The 19,408-nt window shown below is 53.3% G+C and overlaps 1 protein-coding gene across 9 annotated transcripts in view; it reads right to left on the bottom strand.

The window, feature by feature from the left end:
* The window catches only part of TMEM117 (transmembrane protein 117), a 471,225-nt gene that overhangs the window by 3,574 nt on the left and 448,243 nt on the right, over positions 1 to 19,408 (bottom strand). For all 9 annotated transcript variants that reach the window (XM_051850978.3, XM_089304061.1, XM_070049713.2 and 6 more), the window contains one exon: positions 8,773 to 8,902. In XM_051850978.3, the coding sequence (XP_051706938.2) occupies positions 8,773 to 8,902 (130 nt within the window). The remainder of the gene's footprint in view (positions 1 to 8,772; positions 8,903 to 19,408) is intronic.

The following is a 19,408-nucleotide window of genomic DNA, read 5'->3' as shown; positions in this document are numbered from 1 at the left end:
GACAGGAGGAGGCTGGGGCTCCCCCAAGCACTGGGAACAGGGTCAGGCTGCAGCAGCAGGTCCTTGGGCTCGGGCGATGAGTACCACCACTTTCCGGCCTCACAAGGAGCCGGGGAAGCAATGTGGGTTTTTCCTTGTCATAGACGCATGGATGGGGCGACAGTTCCACAGGGTTCCCTGTGTGCAGGGGAGCAGGACAGCAGGGACTGGACACACGGCACAGAATCAGGGGGAGGAGGATGCTTTCTTGCCGGAGCAGCTGCCCTGCAGAGGCCAACCACGGCGGCCAGCAAAAACCTGCTCTCCGGGCTCCGCAGCTGTCTCTGCACCCGGCGTCCTGCACGGGGCCGGCCCGGCGCCACTGTCACTCCGCACTGTCGCTCTGGGGTTTCCCCGACTATGGATGCAGGAGCGGCCAAAGGTTCAGGCGCCTCCGTCCATGGGGTCGGCTGGGCCGGCCCCTGCACCAGCCCATCTCCAGCCTTTGAGGCAGGCACAAGTCCAGCCAAGAGACATGCCGTCCGCTAGACAGACAGAAGTGCCCTGGGTGACAGACCGTACCAGTCCAGACCACATAGAAGATTCTGTTCCCAAGCTGGGGGAACGGAACCAGCAGTTTCTCAGCGCTCGGCTTCTGCCTCCCCCCACCAACCCTGCTCCTTGCTAGCTGTGTAAAGAATCCAATTTTCTTATTCCGTGAAATGAAGGATAATGCCAGTGTAACTACCTTGCAGGGTGCTTTTTCATAGAAGGATACAATGCAAGCTCATTTTTGAAAGCTGTCTGAAATAAACTGTTTGCCAAAAATTCGGGTGGTGTGATTTCTCCAATGTCTTCCGTGGAGAGAATACAGAACCCTGGTGATACAGGGGAGGCGGGAAGGGTGTGGCAGGGCTGTGACGAACACGTATCCTGACGGTGCTCACCTGCTCAGTCACTGACCACTGCACCTGCAGGCAGCAAACAGGAGGCCAGAGATGCCAGGGCACCGGGGAGCAGCTCCATGGAGACACGCTCTGTAGTCAGCGGCTGCGGTGTTCAGACTGCCAGCCAGGGGCAGGGGACTGCAGCTCGCTGTGGCCTTGGCCCCGGGCAATGGTCTTCTATGGAAACAGCTCTGGGGGCTAACTGCTCTCTCTGGGGACAGTGTAGGGGCGAGGCTCAGGGGCTGGTGTGGAGGGAGGCAGGCCCCTGCTCATCTCAGACACCCTCCCCACCACCACAGCTGCCCTGCAGAACCCAGATGCTGCTTCTCGTTCCTGTCCTGGGCCACCTGACACAGCCTCTGTCCCAGGTCTCCACTCGCACGCAGCCAGGGTGCTGCTTCCTCTGTCACCAGCCTTTCTCCTGGGCCACCTGACGCAGCCTCTGTCCCAGGCCTCCACTCGCACACAGCCAGGGTGCTGCTTCCTCTGTCACCAGTCTCCCTTCTCCCTATGCCAAGCTCTGTCACCCTCTCAGTGTTTTCTCCTCCTGCAGACAGTCCATTTTTATCTTTTATTTTTAAAAATGCCAGAGTTACAGAGGGGCAGAAACATCCAGAGAGAGAGAGGTCTTCCATCTGCTGGTTCAAAATGGCCACAATGGCTGGAGCTGGGCCAATCTGAAGCCAGGAGCCAGGAGCTTCTTCCAGTTCTCCCACATGGGTGCAGGAGCCCAAGGACTTGGACCATCTTCTCCTGCTTCCCCAGGCCATAGCAGAGAGCAGAGCTCGTTGGAAGTGGAGTAGCTGGGACTTGAACCAGTGCCCATAAGGATGCTGGCTGGATGCCAGCATTTCAGACAGCGGTCTTACACAACGCGGGCCCCCTCAGGGGGCCCTGGAAGAGGTAGTCAGACCAGAAGACAAAGGCAGGCGGGGCAGCTCCAACCCTCCTTCCTGTCTGTAAAGACAGGGAGTTGAGATGTGCCGGCCGGAAAGCTTCTTCGCAGCCCCTCAGCCTTCCTGATGAGGCTGCGAGATAAATGCTGCTGGCACCCTAAAGTTTCATGATGTGCCGGGCAACCTAACCACTGGAGCAGAAAGGCTGGGGGCACCACTTGCAGGTGGGGAACATGTCCTTAACAAAAAATCTGGGCTCTGAGAAACGCCGTTTACCCTAAAAGCAGCACATCTGAGTCCCTGCGATGACCCACATGCCAGGGATACAAGGCACACACAAGAACGGAGCAGAAAGCCCTCCCACGGCCCCGTTCCCCGCGCATGCTGCCATGCACACGCGATCAGAGGGAGGAGCGGCTTGGGGTCTCCACGTTCCCCACAGCAGCGCTCCTGCACGGCCCCCGCCCGGTGCACAGCTGCGAGAATCCCTGCGTCACCTCTTTAATCTCACTGCCTCCCTAGTGAAGAACCACACATGGGCTGGTGGGATGCATCACTTCTCTCTTAAACCTAGTGCTTCGAATGAGCATTACTGTCGAAAATCATGGTAGAATGGAGATTCTATCTTTTCTCTTTGTGGGAGTTTAGAGAATCCTGGGGTAGTTAATTTTAAAAGGATTCTTCACTAAATATCACCCTCTCTTCACAAGTACATGCTGGCAGTGTGGGGGAAGGCACTGTTCTCTTCAACTCAAGAGAGACTGCGCAGCACAGGTGTTCCCACTGCCACGTGCGCGGAGTCAATGCGCAATGTTAATATCCTGAAGTCTCTACTCTGCAGAGTCGCAGCGAGCACTGTGACTGAGCTTCCGTACATCCGAGAGGCACCAGCTGGCCAGACTCACACAGTCTGTGTGGGTGCTCCACTGGGTCACCTAGCATCCACCATGGGACACCTGGGAACCATGGCCTTGAAGAACACGGGTTTTGGGTAAATCAAGGAAACACACAGTTTGCTGTAGCAGTCTCATTCCTAGCTGAGCAGTGAAAACTGGGCCCACGGAGTTAGCGTCTCGTCAAGTCTCCCCATGTGATCTAGGGGTATGAGGCTGCTCTAAGTGCTTAGGCCCTGAGATGCCCATTCAGTAAAAGGAAGACATTTACTTACAGATTTATGAATGGATAATTATTTGGATTAGTGAAGTACCTTCCAAGGCTTAAAAGCAGACTGATGCAGCTTCTCCAAGCACCTCTCTCGCATCAACACTCGCTAAGTGGTTGGCCACTCCTGTAGGAGCAGTCCTTTGAGATTGCGAACACAGAAGGAAGAAGCCAGGCAGCTAACCACATGATCACTGGGCTACGACCTCATTCTCAAAACTCTTTCACCTTTTTATTTGTTGTTCAAGCTCTTTCCATTTTTTTATGAACAGGTAATCCTTATTTGGGAAGTTTAAGAGGTGACCGATGTGAACATGGAACACTGATTAATAGCAGTCAGGGACGGGGGATGGAGGGAGGCGGGACCAGCACCGTGGGCGAGAAGCAGCAGGCTCTAGTGTGCACCTTAACTGTGCGGCAACTACATCCCAGTCACCTGCTGTACACCGCAGGCTACGACACTGCTGAGACCGGGAACTGTGTCACACTCACTGTCTGCTCCCAGATCCTAGCTCAGTTTTCAACACAGTGCAACTCAGAAAACGTCTGCTCACCAAGACGCAGATGGTGATGATGCACCCAGACACACACAGAGTGAGGGCTGGAGTCCCCGTCACCTGGGAGGCCGCAGGACACAGCGAGGACTGTGCACTGGAAACCGACCCATCTCTCAAACTGCGGGATTACTCCTGCGCTGGAAGCCTCCCTCTGGCTTTGAAGAGCACGAGGCTTTACTGTAAAACGCTCACGTATGTGTGTGTGGATGACAACGAGGCAGCTCCCTTCTAGGGCCAGCAAGGACACACAGACCCTGGGCAAAGCAACACTGGAGAGAGATGGCTGATTTTTATAAGCCCAGCTTCCAAAATGGCAGCTCACAGGCACCAGCGCAGAACACCTGCCGGGAATGCAGCCCAGGCACGGGCTCACGGAGTTAGTTCCCACAGTCACGCCGCTCCCACTTAATGGATGAGACACTGGGCCTCTGCGAGGTGGAGGGATTTGATGAGGCCGCATGTGGCAGAGCCAGAGCCCGGGCAAGCCTTTGGCATCACTGCTTTCCCGTGCACTGAATGTCATTTCCACAGTGGGGTGGGGCCGTCTCTGATGAAGGCAGTCCTGGCTGGCCTCGTCTGGGATCTTACAGTCCTGGACAAACAGAGGCAGACGAAGCCCCTGGGAGCCCCTGCGTGGGTGTGCTATGGTCTCCCAGGCCTGCTCTGCACAGAACTCCTCCTGGGCTCCTGGGTCCCGGCTCCAGCACCTGGCAGGCCCCATCGTGGATTGCCTCATGGTCCACCCACCCTCCTTGGCCTGGGCTTTGGCTTTGGGCTTTAACCATCACGCATGAAAACAGGAGAAAGCCGAGGTGGGAGGAACACTGCTTCTTCAAGACAGCACAGGCAGGCGAGGGTTCTAGGCTGTGCCCAGCCAGGCACTGGATTCTGGGTGCGTGGCTGACAAATCTCTGCAGCGACCTAATCATCAGGGCAACCTAATGATCCATGGAGGGATGCAGAGAGCTCCAAACTAAAGAACCCCAGTGGAGCCACTGCACGTGCTTAGCAAGGTAAGTTTTGAAGTTGCCCCAAGAAACAAAGCAGGCCCATCAGCACTGAGCACTGGACACCGGGTGTGGATACTGGCAGGCTACCGACGACAGAAAACCACAGTGCACTTTGGAAGTGGAGTCTGGGTGTTCTCACAACTGTCTCCCACGTCAGGTAGAGCCAAAGGCCTCCCCAGGAGACCAGACCGCGGTGTGCAGGTGCAGCGGCCCCACCCCTGCAGCTGATTACAGAGCAGAGAGGGTGACAGAAACAGAGCAGAAGGGGAAGGGGGTGGCACTGACTCCCTTCCACCTGCAAACCACAGCCATTTTTGCAGGAACACCTGCCACGGGTCTGGGGACGTGAGAGACCCCACTGGGTTTCCACACGGCTGTAGGTGGAGCCCATCAGCCCACAGCCCCCACGTGCTATCTTAAATTTATGTACAGAATCCAGGCAGCTCTCCCCACAGCTCTGGCCCTCCCCCATGTGCATGGCTCAGCAGGGAGACCCTCAGACCTCACCTGTGGCTTCTTTAGTCACACAGGGCAGCCTGGTCTCCCTTAGTGCCTGGGAAGCATTCCTGAAGCCTTGTTCCCTGGCCCTGGGCCAGACCTGCTGGGCTGGAACCACTCGGGAGGGGCTGGGGAGTGTGTGTTTATAGCATTTCCCCTGGGATTTGGCAAAAGCTCTGCCAAAGCCTGCATTATTTCCCCACCTTCTGGCAATCCTCATTCACATGCAGTCTGCGTTACTAAACACAACTAGTCCTTCTTCCTGGAAAACATATACAAGTTATATTTATTTAGAAGGCAGAAAGACAGAGAAGGTGAGACAGCTTCCGTTCTCTGGTTCACTTCCCAAATGCATGCAAAAGTCACAGCTGGGCCAGGCCAAAGCCAGGAGCCAGGAGCTCAGTCCAGGTCTCCCACCTGCGGAGCAGGGAACCTGCTGCCTCTCAGGATCCCCGTCAGCAGGAAGTCGGAGTCAGCAGCCAGAGCGGAGAAGGAAACCTGGGCGTGCCACCCGGGATGCTGGCAGTTTAGCCACAAGGCTACATACCTCCCATCCTTTCACGTTTTGGGAAAACAATCCTTAGCAGGGCATGTGTGTTTAGTTCCCCCTAAGTGGCCCTAATGCTAATGACGGAGCTTCAGGCTGTCTGCATGCATGGCTCCCTTCCAAGGCACTAACTATAATTTTTAGATGTAATTTTGTTTTCACACTCTTAACAGAGCATTCTGATTGGGTAAACCTCAGAGCACCACAAACCCAGCATCCACCCTGGCTACATAAATCACAGAGCATACGAGTGTAACAAGGCCACACAAACTAGCACCAAATGAAATATCTTTAACAGCCCAATTTTTTCCCTACCAATGTGGCCTGTAGTTCTCTTTCTCTCTCTCTCTTTTTTTATTTTTAACCCTGGTGTTCTGCAGTTAAGTGATACATTTCTGACAGGCGTTTTGAGACTGTCAGAGACAATATTAGTGCAGTGACAGCCAGGGACCAGAGCGGGCAGCAGGAACAGATGGCCTAGGCAAGGGCCCCCCGGAGGGACATGAACTCCATGTGTGTGGTGGCTGTTTTAGCGTCGGGGAGGGCTGCACGCTGTGGAGACTGAGTGGGGACTCTCAAACCTCGAGATGTGACCTGAACTCCAACTGCTGGATTTACTCGCTGAATTTAATAGATGGGCTTCATTCAATGGAGGAGGGGAGGGACCGGCACAGCCGCCCTGCTCATGAGCTCACTCTCCAGTCTGGGAAGAACACCTCGTGCTCACCGCACAGCTTTCTCACTGGGAATCGGAAGGTTTTTTTTTTTTTTAATTTATTTTTTGCGGGACTCAGATGTTCATGTGTTCTGAGCTCGGCTATTTTTAATCGGCAGCACAGACGGTGGCGTAAGCACAGACTTCCTCTGCGGTCTTTAGGACGGCAGGTGTGAGAGCCCGGGCCACTGTCCCTGAGACTCAGGACGGTCATGTGTGCAAGGCCACGGCGAGGGCGCCGATGCCATCCCTCCGCTGTGACAATGAGCAGACAATGAGCTGCACAGACAGCACAGCCTTGGGAGACGCCTACGTCAGATGCAAGTGATGGGGGTTTTGTGAAAGGAGATTGTAATCCATCACACGGAGCCATTTCTAAAGCAGGAATTATCTGAAAATGAAGTAATCTGGGGATCCCTGAGAACACCCTGACACAGACCTCAGCTCAGCACCCACCTGAACTTAAGGACATCAGGTGGGAAAGGACCCAAGTTGTAGGCGCACGCAGGCTGGGGCGAGCGCCAGAACCCTGCTGCTTCCATCTCCACAGTAAGTGAAGAGGCACAAGGAATCCCTGCTGGAAACGCACACTGACCAAACGGGACCCAACAGAGCAGTACCTGGAGCGCAGCAGAGCTCACACACAACAGGCTCGTCCTGCCCCTCTGCTGATCGCGTCCCCAACACCAGGCCTGAGTCCGGAAGCGGCTGCCCCCTGAGGACTGCACGTCTGTTCTCAGCTGCACGAGAGGCCCTCTACCCGTCACTGCCGGCAGCGTGCAGTGCAGGAGATGGGACTCTCCCAGGCCAGGCCGTGAAGAGTCAGGGAAGCCAGGGCAGGCACTGTGGTGCAGCACGTCAGGCCGCCACTTAGGACACCTACAGCCCACAGGAGCGCCCGTTGGAGTCCTGGCTGCTCCACTTCCAATCCAGCTCCCTGCTAATGCACCTGGGAAGCAGCAGAGGATGGCCCACGTGCTTGAGTCCCTGCCACTCAACAAGGAAGACCTGGCCTGGCCCAGCCCCAGCTAGGTGATTTGGGAGAGGGTCGAACCAGCAATGCAAAATCTCCTTCCCTGTCTCCTCCTCTCTGTCACTCTGCCTTTCACATAAAAAGAGAAACCAGCACCCCTCCTTACTCATTTTCTCCATTCTCTTCCTTTGTATCTGCCTGCTGGTTTGAGCGGTGACACTGTCAAAGCCACTGGCAGTCCGGACCCCAGAATGATGCGAGGACAGGACCACAGGTGGGGAGCCACCAGGCACTCTCTGAGAGCAGAGATTCTGTGGGTGCTCCCCAGAGCCCCGGCTCACATGGAGGCCACCCAGCCATGCTCAGAGTTGTGATGTACTGGGATGTGGGTGTGGTGTGGTGATGTACTGGGATGTGGGTGTGGTGTGGTGATGTACTGTGATGTGGTGTGGTGTGGTGATGTACTGGGATGTGGTGTGGTGATGTACTGGGATGTGGGTGTGGTGATGTACTGGGATGTGGTGTGGTGTGGTGAAGTACTGGGATGTGGGTGTGGTGTGGTGATGTACTGGGATGTGGTGTGGTGTGGTGATGTACCGGGATGTGGTGTGGTGTGGTGATGTACCGGGATGTGGGCGTGGTGTGGTGATGTACCGGGATGTGGTGTGGTGTGGTGATGTACCGGGATGTGGTGTGGTGTGGTGATGTACCGGGATGTGGTGTGGTGTGGTGATGTACCGGGATGTGGGTGTGGTGTGGTGATGTACCGGGATGTGGTGTGGTGTGGTGATGTACCGGGATGTGGGTGTGGTGTGGTGATGTACTGGGATGTGGGTGTGGTGTGGTGATGTACCGGGATGTGGTGTGGTGTGGTGATGTACTGGGATGTGGGTGTGGTGTGGTGATGTACTGGGATGTGGTGTGGTGTGGTGATGTACTGGGATGTGGTGTGGTGTGGTGATGTACTGGGATGTGGTGTGGTGTGGTGATGTACCTATGATGTGGGTGTGGTGTGGTGATGTACCGGGATGTGGGTGTGGTGTGGGGATGTACCGGGATGTGGTGTGGTGTGGTGATGTACTGGGATGTGGTGTGGTATGGTGATGTACCGGGATATGGGTGTGGTGTGGTGATGTACTGGGATGTGGTGTGGTGTGGTGATGTACCTATGATGTGGGTGTGGTGTGGTGATGTACTGGGATGTGGGTGTGGTGATGTACTGGGATGTGGTGTGGTGTGGTGATGCACCTGTGATGTGGTGTGGTGTGGTGATGTACTGGGATGTGGTGTGGTGATGTACTGGGATGTGGTGTGGTGATGTACTGGGATGTGGTGTGGTGATGTACTGGGATGTGGGTGTGGTGTGGTGATGTACTGGGATGTGGGTGTGGTGTGGTGATGTACTGGGATGTGGTGTGGTGTGGTGATGTACTGGGATGTGGTGTGGTGTGGTGATGTACCGGGATGTGGGTGTGGTATGGTGATGTACCTGTGATGTGGATGCGGTATTCCTCCTTGAAGATCTTCTGGAAGAAAGGGATCTTGAACTGCATGTGAGGGGTGTGCAGCCCAGGGAGATTGACGTCCACGTCACCCATGAAATGCGGGAACTCCCAGTCCTGTCACAGAAAATCAACACAGAACACATTAGTGATTCGCTTTGCTGCAAAGCAGCATGACCCCAAAAACCAACTTTGCGCAAGCATTTGCCCTGGACGTCCCCCTGTAGCCAGCTGACAGCCATGTCCGCTTCCGCTGTGGTGCTGGCCTTACATACGTCAGGCAGCAGTAGGCGTGCAAGTCAATATTAAGCTGCCATTGCTATCTCTTGATTTGCTTTTTACTGTGGTAATAAGAAACCAGTACAGAAGCTATCTGCGTCTACACCTCTCTCACATTCGCGAGAGCTGATGACTACAGGGTAAATTTCTCGAAGTTTGTTTGGCTACTTTTAAAAAACATGAACTCCATAATAGCAGGTATTGTGTCAGAACAGAAAGTGGAGAGATACACTTAGGATACACTTAAGCAAGATACACTTAAGATACACTTAAGCAAGTCCTTCTCTTAACCAAGTTAGCATCTCTGCAGGCAGCCGACCAGGGAGCACACACGCCAGCCTCCTGTCCTGTGCACCTGCACTCATCGCCACGCTGAGCCCAGCAATAGAAGACTTGACGAGGTAGATTCAGGCATCAGTAGAAAATTAATTCCCAATTTCCACAGGCCGTATCCCTGCAGCCAAGGCAAAACTCTTGGAAGGAAGGGAAACAGGAGCAAGGGAGGATGTTTTTCTTGGATTTCAGTGGAAGAAGCAAGGGAAGCTCATAGTTAGCAGGCGAAGAAAGAACACACCAAATTCGAGGAAGCATTTCGGACAGATCCCAGGCATTACTATGCACGTTCTGTTAATTACTGAACATTCACCAGATGATTATGGTCAGTTCATAGTTGATATATCTTAAATAAGAAAAAATTAATGAACAAAATATTAGAGATACAGAACCATTAACTCCTCAATATAAAAAGGTAAATTTATTCACAAGTTAGCTGTACACAGCCGATAAAGCTGGGCTAAAAACACAGTGCCCGAATTTTTTATGAGATACCACGTCCAGCCTACTCTGCTGAGAATGCTGGTTAAGGAAAACCCTGGTTAAGGGGAACCCTGGTTAAGGAGAACCTGGTTAAGGAGAACCCTGGTTAAGGAGAATCCTGGTTAAGGAGAACACTGGTTAAGGAGAACCCTGGTTAAGGAGAATCCTGGTTAAAGAGAACACTGGTTAAGGGGAACACTGGTTAAGGAGAACCCTGGTTAAGGAGAATCCTGGTTAAAGAGAACACTGGTTAAGGGGAATCCTGGTTAAGGGGAACCCTGGTTAAGGAGAACCCTGGTTAAGGAGAATCCTGGTTAAGGAGAATCCTGGTTAAAGAGAACATTGGTTAAGGGGAACCCTGGTTAAGGAGAACACTGGTTAAGGGGAACCCTGGTTAAGGAGAACACTGGTTAAGGGGAACCCTGGTTAAGGGGAATACTCGTTAAGGAGAACTCTGGTTAAGAAGAACCCTGTCTAAGGAGGACTGATTCAAGAGAATGCTAGTTAAAGAGAACCCTGGTTAAGTAGAACCCTGGTTAAGGAGAACCCTGGTTAAAGAGAATTCTGGTTAATGCAGAACCCTGGTTAAGGAAAACACTGTTTAAGGGGAATGCTGGTTAAGGAGAACTCTGGTTAAAGAGAATTCTAGTTAAAGAGAATCCTGGTTAATGTGGAACCTGGTTAAGGAGAGCTCTGGTTAAAGAGAATCCTGGTTAAGATAGAACCTGGCTAAGGAAAACTCTGGTTAAGGGGAATTCTGGTTGATGCAGAACCCTGGTTAAGGAGAACTCTGGTTAAGGAGAACTCTGGTTAAGGAGAGCTCTGGTTAAAGAGAATTTTGGTTGATGCAGAACCTGGTTAAGGAGAACCCTGGTTAACGAGGACCCTGGTAAAGGAGCACTCTGGTTAAGGAGAGCTCTGGTTAAGGAGAACTCCAGTTGATGCAGAACCTGGTTAAGGAGAACCCTGGTAAAGGAGAACTCTGGTGAAGGAGAACTCTGGGGAAGGAGGACCCTGGTTAACGAGGACCCTGGTAAAGGAGCACTCTGGTTAAAGAGAACTCCAGTTGATGCAGAACCTGGTTAAGGAGAACCCTGGTGAAGGAGAACTCTGGTGAAGGAGAACCCTGGTGAAGGAGGACCCTGGTTACTAGAGAATGAGAGCATGAGAGTGAAGTGAGACAGAGCCTCCTGGGATCTGTGGGTCATTCCGGGCTGCGAAGAGAAATGAACAAGCAAGAATGACAAGGCGGTGGTGGGGAGTCTGCCCTGTCTCCAGAGTGCGCAAGCCTCTTGCTGGTCATGGATGCTGCTCTCGAGTGGTCCCAGCACCCTCTTCTGCTGGTGAACAGGGAAACAAAACACACAAGGGAGGACTTCCTGCAAGCTGACACGTCATTTGGAAGCACAGAAAACCCAAAGCACTGACCCCAGTGAACCTGCGGCACTTCAGTGTAGAATATGGGGAGAGACTGGGCTGGGAACCACACCAGGAAGCAGTGCCAAGGCTGCAGGGAGCGCACGTGCTCTTCCCGCCCACCGATCTCCCTCCTTGCTCTTTCTCTCTCACTTGGAAGACTCTCGCAAAGGAAAATGACCTTGAATGCAGTCTTTTGCCAGAGCACAACTGGTGAGAACTATGCTAGGCAACGGAGGCATGATCATCCGTGGCTCCCACTGGCCCTGGATTAGCAACAAGCACATTGTCAGCAGGGTTGCTGTTTGCATTTCTTGGTCAGAGGAGGAGACCACGTCTTGGTGGCCCCTGGTGGGGCCAGTGCAGTGAGCAATGGCTGCTTTGGGGGAAGCTGTCTTCTCCCCTCTCCTCTGCAGCCCAGCGTGGCCTTTGGACAGGTCGCCACCCTCAGAGGCTTGCAGTGGTGGCTCCTGGAGGCAGAGGGAAGAATTGGTGCTTGGGGGCTTCTACAATGTGGGTCACACAGTGACGACCTCCAGAAATAACAGGCGAACTTCACTGGTGGGGGTGAGGGCACCGCACTGTGCAACAATACAAGTCAGCAGCCGACGGCTGGGGAATGTGTGGACAGAGGCTCTGTGTCCGAGTCTGACCCTGCACATTCACACACATGCAGCACACCACGCGATCCTGGGAGCTGGCTTAGTATCCCACTGTTTTCAGCATCACTGAGGGAGGTACAACTGACAGACGAAATCCACTCTAAGTCACTATCGATGCTCTGAAACACGTATATGTTATGAAGTAACTGGCACCGTCAAGATAATTAACGTTTCTAGATGAGAAAATCTGCCTTGGAGACGGTGAGGGGCTCGTGCAAAGCGGCAGGGGTGCCCGCAGCGGAGTCAGGCTGCCTCGGGCTGCGGGGGACACACACTTGCTGCTGGAACGTGCCGCCTCCCCATGAGAAGCCACATCACTGCCTGTCGCTCACTCGGAACTGCACTTATTAGCTTTTGCTGTATCTGATCGGGAACAGCTGGGGACAGCCGTGGTCTTCCAACGCAAGCTCCAGGAGTGACTTACACTTCCGAGGGCTGATGTGAACAGGTCCGGTTTTCTTAAGCAAGTAATTATTTGAAAGGCAGAGTTACAGAGAGAGGGAGAAACAGAGACACAGCTTCTGTCTGCTGGTTCACTCTCCAAATGACTGCAATGGCCAGGGCTGGACTAGGCCAAATGCAGGAGCCAGGAGCTTCATCCGGCTCTCCCACATGGGTGGCAGGGATCCAAGCACTTTGGCCACTTTCCACTGCTTTTCCAGGCAGCAGCAGGGGGTCACATGAGAACTGGTAGCAGCCCAGAAACATGGCAGTGCAAACAGGTCTAATTTTTTTTTAAAGATTTCATTTATTTTATTTGAGAGGTAGAGTTACAGACAGTGAGAAGGAGAGACAGAGAGAAAGGTCTTCCTTCCGTTGGTTCATTCCCCAAATGGCTGCAACGGCCGGGCTGCGCTGATCCGAAGCCAGGAGCCAGGTGCTTCTTCCTGGTCCTCCATGCAGGTGCAGGGGCTCAAGCACTTGGGCCATCTTCTACTTCTTTCCTAGGCCACAGCAGAGAGCTGGATGGGAAGAGGCGCAGCCGGGACTAGAACCGGTGCCCACATGGGATGCTGGTCCACAGGCAGAGGATTAACCTACTGCACCACGGCACTGGCCCCTATCGGGTCCAATTTTAACTCTCTGAGAAGCCCCAGGAACAGGGAGCTTTAACGCAACTGATGAGTGGACAGATGTGGCACGAGGCTGATGATGGCAGACACTGTGGTGTCTCGGCACCGCAGCTGTGGGTGCCTGGCCATTTCCACACACGGGCCGTGTCCCAGTGTGAGGCGCACCACGGCTTTCCGTCTGCCTGGATGTAAAATCCGTAGTTTGAACACAAGATAAAAATGTCCAATTAGGACAATGACGAGGCGAGATGTGCTCAGCTACTGTGCCCGGGGCAGCCTGAATCTGGAGCTGCTCATTAGGAGCTGCTCCTCTCTTTCCCTTTCAGGAAATGTTAGCAGTGTTTAGCAAAGCCGAGTGTTCTCACCGCTCTCTGCTTTCAAATCTAGCAGTCACCGCAGAGGTCCGGCCCCTCAGTGGCTCAGTGATGTGAGAACCACTAGGTGCGTGGTATTCCACCACCGCAGTTCTCGTCGGCTCGTGTCGATACACGCAGGGTGAACAGGCCTCCAGCTTTGCATCTTGCTCGTGGATGGAAACCAGTGAATTTCCATTCACACGGCCTTATTTCCCATACAAAACTAAATGAGCAGTGCCATGATATGCATCGAATCTTATTTCTTACTTCCTATGGTTTAACTCTGCCAAGAGAAATAAAAATCAATTGCTGATTACCGTCGATCATGGGCATCCTGAGAACTGAGCAGAGCACGTCGAGACAAAGCTCAGGGTGTGCAAGATGGTGTGAGGGCAGCCTGGACTTCGCCCTGCCCACGCGCCCTCCCTCAGACACACACCTTGGGGTCAAGGCAAGTCACCAGAAACCATCCAACCATCTCAGGCTGGAAATCCCCTGACTGGCACTCAGCTTCCAAAACCAAAGAGAGACCTCGTTTCTCTTTAGAGAGGCGCTAGAGGATAAACATGTAATAGCACTGATCACTCGCTCCTGCAGACTGAAGCCACGGCAAAGGCTGTGTCCTGGCTGAAGGTTAGCACGCAAGTGCAGAGGAATTAAGTCGTCATTTAGATTCGGTTTGACTGAAAAGCTCAGAGTCATTCAAAATAGAGCTGACAAAGGATTCTAAATGTCACTATAAAGATCAACAATTTCCATATCATAAATTGTATAACTTCTCTCTATAGGCATTCGATTATTAAGCTCCGAACAATTTCAAAAGTCAACCTGGCAGATACATGTCTCTCATTCTTCTGGGTGATCTCTGTCCCTCTGCGTTCCAGAACTGAATTTAGATGCACGAACCTCAGAGATCTTTCTACCAGAAGTGGCCCCAGCGTGGAAGGTGCCCCCAGGTTTCCCGTGCTCAGCAGTGTTCTGGCAACGTGGTCCTCACGGCAGCCTCCGTGTGGCCCGGACGATCGTGCTCACGCTTTGGGGGACATTTTTGTTTCTTATTTAGAAGCCAGCGCTCCAGCTTTCTCTCAGCAACCTGGGCTGCATCTAATTGGCAAGGCTGCTCTCGAATCCCCAGGCTGAATAAATCCTTGGAAGCCTCGACATAGAACAGATTCTGCTCACTTGTTTTCTGCCTGTCTCCCCCGCTGGAGTGCAAGCTCCCGGGAGCTTAGAGGAGTGTCCTCCCCCTGCTCTGTTCACTGCGGTATTCTCCATACCTGAACCGGACTTGGCATCTAGTAGGAACTCAGACACGCGCTGAGGCAGTGAGCAGAACTCCCTGGCAGTGGATGCGAGCTGCAGTTCCTCTCTGGTGTCATGTGACTGGGAACACCAGACCCGGTAAGGCACACAGAAACGCCTCCGACACACCCATGTTGTAAGGAAATACGCCCCATCAACCTCGATCAGTCCCTGGGACTCGACAGGCGCGCAGAGCGACCCCAGGAACGCACCATCTGCTGGAGATCACAGAGGAAGGGGGTGCATATTTAGAGGAAGAGGGGGGTCCCGAGGGAGCCTGGGAGACGGGGCAAGTGTCGGGGTTGGTTGGAAATGCTTGTTGGGGAGACGCGGGATGCCAGGTTAGTCGCCGTGGAGACGCCATGCAGCTCCTGAGACCTGTCCCACCAAGTCAGAGGGTGAGCACTGAGGGCGGGCAGGGAAGTGGCTTCCCACAACAAGGGCAGCAGGAGCAGCTCCGGGGTGGGGGGGAGGTTTAGAGGGGGGGAAGACAAGAGACCACTGCCGGGAACCTGGAGAGGCGTGGAGGAAGAGACAGGGGCTTCCTGGGTTTCCTTCCACAGCGACTCCTCCCCTGCGCTGTGTTCCCACTCCTCACTGGTGTCTCCCCTCAAGGGCCAAAGGATTCCATAGCCTTTAGGACTTTTCTCTCAGGAGGCACATGAGCTACTTAAAAGATCTCTGGGAAAGAGTCTTGGCTGTCTGGTGGCAGCGGGCTTTTGTCAAATGAATGAGATGGCCTCATTCATCGTGCAAACAAACCCAAGCCATGCAGCAGACCCGGCCCTGCCATGCGCTTCCACGGATTCTGAGATCCAGACAACACTCAAAACTGTGGCTGGGGCCAGAGCTGTGGCATAGTGGGTAAGCCCCAGCCTGCAACACCTGCATCCCATATAGGTGCCGGTTCGAATCCCGGCTGCTCCTCCTCCGGTCCAGCTCTCTGCTGTGGCCTGGGAAAGCAGAAGACGGCCCACTTCCTTGGGCCCCTGCACCCACATGGGAGACCCAGAAGAAGCTCCTGGCTCCTGGCTTTGGATCAGCTCAGTTCTGGCCACTGCGGTCATTTGGGGAATGAACCAGCAGGATGGAAGACCTCTCCCTCTCTCTCTCTCTCTCTCTCTCTCTCTCTCTCTCTCTCTGTAGCTCTGTCTTTCAAATAAATAAAATAAATCTTAAAAAAAAAAAAAAACCTGCTGCTGCGCAGACTGTCACTGAACCTCAGGCTCTACTCTGCCATGCTGTCAAATGTCTTTTCTTCATCATTCATTTTTCTTTTTTTTTAGATATAATTCTTAGATCTTCCCTTTTTAAGATTCATTTATTCATTGATTTGTTTGAAAGGCAAAATTACAGAGAGGCAGAGAGATAAGTCTTCTATCCACCGGTTCACTTCCCAAATGGTCACAACAGCAGAGCTGTGCTGATTTGAAGCCGGGAGCCAGGAGCCAGGAGCTTCTTCTGGGTCTCCCATGTTGGTGCAGAGGTCTAAGCACTTGGGCCATCTTCTACTGCCTTCTCAGGCCATAGCAGAGAGCTAGATTGGAAGTGGAACAGCCTGGGACTCGAACTGATGCCCATATGGGATGCCGGCACTGCAGGCAGTGGCTTTACCTGCTACACCACAGCCATGCCCCCTAAATCATTTTTCTTACTTGCAAATGCCAATATGAGTTTTCCAGGCTAATTCTGAAGGCAGCAGACATCCAGGAGCTACAGGCATGGGTTTAGTGCCTACGGCAAAAAGCCAGCAAGTCAAGCCCAGAGGTCTGGGAGGGAAGCACAGTCCGGAAGCTTCAGGAACCCTTGCCTTCAGGCTCTGGCAAGAGAGTGCTGGGTTTAAAACCAAGCTTCCCTGCATCCAGCACCTTGCAAGCACCATCCCATGAAGCGCGTGTGATGAAAGGCACTGGGCCTCATCACAGACACTGCCCCAGGAGACTGACGTGCCGAAAGGACGGAACAAGTCAGGCTTGTAAGGTGCCCAGCGGGGAGACGCACACCTCTGGTCTCTGGGAAGGACCCTCACTGGGGCAGGACCAAGCAGGGAGTGCCACACGGAAGATGCCTGTGAAAGAGAGGGTCTGAGCCATCCAAGTGTGGAGAAACACTCAACCACCGGCTGTCTTAGCTCCCATCAGTCAGCAAACAACCCAGTCCTCGTGGTGCTTCCGAAGAAGGATGCTAACTGAACAGTGCATCGGCACAGATTTCACTCAGAGTAATGTGAGTGTGGTCCAGCGGACAGAATTATTGGTGTGACTTTTCAGACGCTGCTGTGGTCCAACAGCCGCATGGCCCTGCTCATTCAGTGCTTGATTATATCTGCTCATTTGGCACCAAGCGTCACAGGCCCAGTGCTGCCCCAGCTCCACCCACGCTGCCAGCACCGGTCGCCCCCAGCTGTCTGAGTGATAATTCCTGCAATGAACTATACAGGAAAACCACATACTGCCAGGAGAGAAGATACGATGACTATCTTTCCAAAAACTCCCATTCAATACCGAGATCATTTTTCTCCAAGAAGAAATGCTGACAGTGGAGATCGGTGGAAGCATGACTCAGCACAGAAATAGCCCACAAACAGCAGCAGGGTGTGGCGGGGGCCTCAGTCTGACAGGTGACAAAGGCGAGAGAGCTCTGGGGATCCTGGTGATGGTTTCCTTTCAGGATCATGGTGTTTGTTCTTCAACTGCACACTTCCCAGTGGAGGAGACAGACCAGAAGTCAGCCCACGCACCTCAGTGGGGTGGGACATTGACGCATGCTCTGGAGGATGCAACGAGGGTAGGGGTGGGCGCTGGTGGGGGTGGGTACTGCTTTGGTCAGGGGAAGAACCCTTTCCCGAGGGGGCCTTGTTGTGGGCACTGAGGCCTAGGGAAGACCAAAGTCCACCGAGCTCTGTAGAAGGATCACACCTGCTGGAGCTGGGGACAGGTGCAGAGGCCCTGGGCAGAGATGAGATCACGGTCAGGAGGCAGGGAGGATGGGGCAGCTGTGGGGGCCTGAGCGTGGTGGGAAGTGCCTGGTGGCCACAACAGGAGTGGGGCCCACTTAGGAGACGGAAGGCTCGGTTGTGGTTTACGTGAGAGAGGACAGCGGTTCATACAAGCAGGCCTGATGGCCATTTCAAGATGTAGCATGAAAGTACTGCCAACTTCATTTCCGGATGACTAGAACAACGGGTAGATGGCAACAGCGTTTACTAAGAGGGGGCCTGGGGATAGAATGCGCTTTCAGAAGATGGGAAAGAACACAGGGAACCAGACAGCCACTCAGAACACCTGCTACGGAAAGCCCACAGGGCACCCGCTATCATTGGAATGCCCCCTCCAAAACTCACACTGAAATTTAATTGTAAAGATATTGGGGAGGTGTGGCATTGTGGCCACAGGTTAAGCCATTGCCTGCAATGCTAGCATCCCATATGGGCTTCATTTCAAGTCCTGACTGCTCCACTTCTGATCCATTTTCTTGCTAATGTCCTGGGAAAGCAGCAGAAGATGGGCCAAGTGCTTGGGCCCCCGTACTCATGCAGGAAACCTGAGTGGAGTTCCTGGCTCCTGGTTTTGGCTTGGCCCAACCTTGGACATTGTGGCCATGTGGGAAGTGAACCAGTGGACAGAAGACTTCTCCCCTCCCCCCATCTAACTCTGCCTTTCAAATAAATGACTAATTCTTTAAAACAGCAGTTATTAAGAGGTGGGACTGGGCCGATGCTGTGGCGCAGCAGGTTAAGTCACCGCCTGCAGTGCCAGCATCCCATATGGGCGCTGGTTGGAGCCCTGGCTGCTCCACTTCCAATCCAGCTCTGCTATGGCCTGAGAAAGCAGTAGAAGATGGCCCAAGACCCAGAAGAAGCTCTTGGCTCCTGGCTGTGGATCATCACAGCTCTGGCCATTGAGGCCATCTGGGGAGTGAACCAGCGGATGGAAGACCCCCCCTCTCCGCTGTAACTCTTTCAAATAAATAAATAAATCTTAAAAAAAAAAAAAAGATGCAGGACCTCTTAGAGGTGATCTGGTCATGGGCGCTATAGGACTGGGAATGGGTTAATGCCCATCACCATGGCATTTGGTTAGTTAGCACTGAGGGGATGTCTCAGAAGAGCAAGAACACCTGATTTCCTCTCCCTGTGTCTTACGTGTGCTTACTTGCTGTTCTGCCAATGAAATGATGCAGCCAGAGGCCTTGTCAGATGCCAGCACCATGCTCTTGGGCTTCCCAAGTCTCCAGATACACTTCTGTTGTTTATAGGTTACCCAGCATGTGGTATTCTGTTAGAGCCGCAGAAAGTGGACGAAGACAGCATCTGAGTGTCGATGCTACATGAGCAGCTGGGAAATTTGTGGGAGGGGTACAGATGTAGAGGCAATATCCCTACTTCTTGATCTGAGTTTCTAGGGTCAGATCAAATCCCTCAAAAGGGAATACGGGAAGCCAAGAGAAGAGGGCCAGGGACAGAGCCCTTCAGCTCTCCAATGTTTAGAGAGTCAAGGCAGCTGATGACTAAAGGCACACATTAGAGGAAGGGGGGCAAGTGTCCTAATCTTAAAAGAAAAATTCCAGAAGGAAGGGGTAATCAACTGTGCCAAAGGCAGCGAAGGCATCAGGGAAGAGAGTGCAGACTGAGCACAGGACTGGGGACGCTTGGAGTTGCTGATCTTGAAAGACCTGAGTCCCAGGGGAAGCCAATGTTGAGGACAAAACCCAGAGAAA

Source organism: Oryctolagus cuniculus, chromosome 9, assembly GCF_051225735.1.
Source record: "Oryctolagus cuniculus isolate XC-2025 breed Fujian yellow rabbit chromosome 9, ASM5122573v1, whole genome shotgun sequence".
Classification (NCBI taxonomy): domain Eukaryota; kingdom Metazoa; phylum Chordata; class Mammalia; order Lagomorpha; family Leporidae; genus Oryctolagus; species Oryctolagus cuniculus.
Note: the sequence above shows the minus strand (reverse complement) of the source record. Positions and strands in the feature narration are given on the sequence as shown.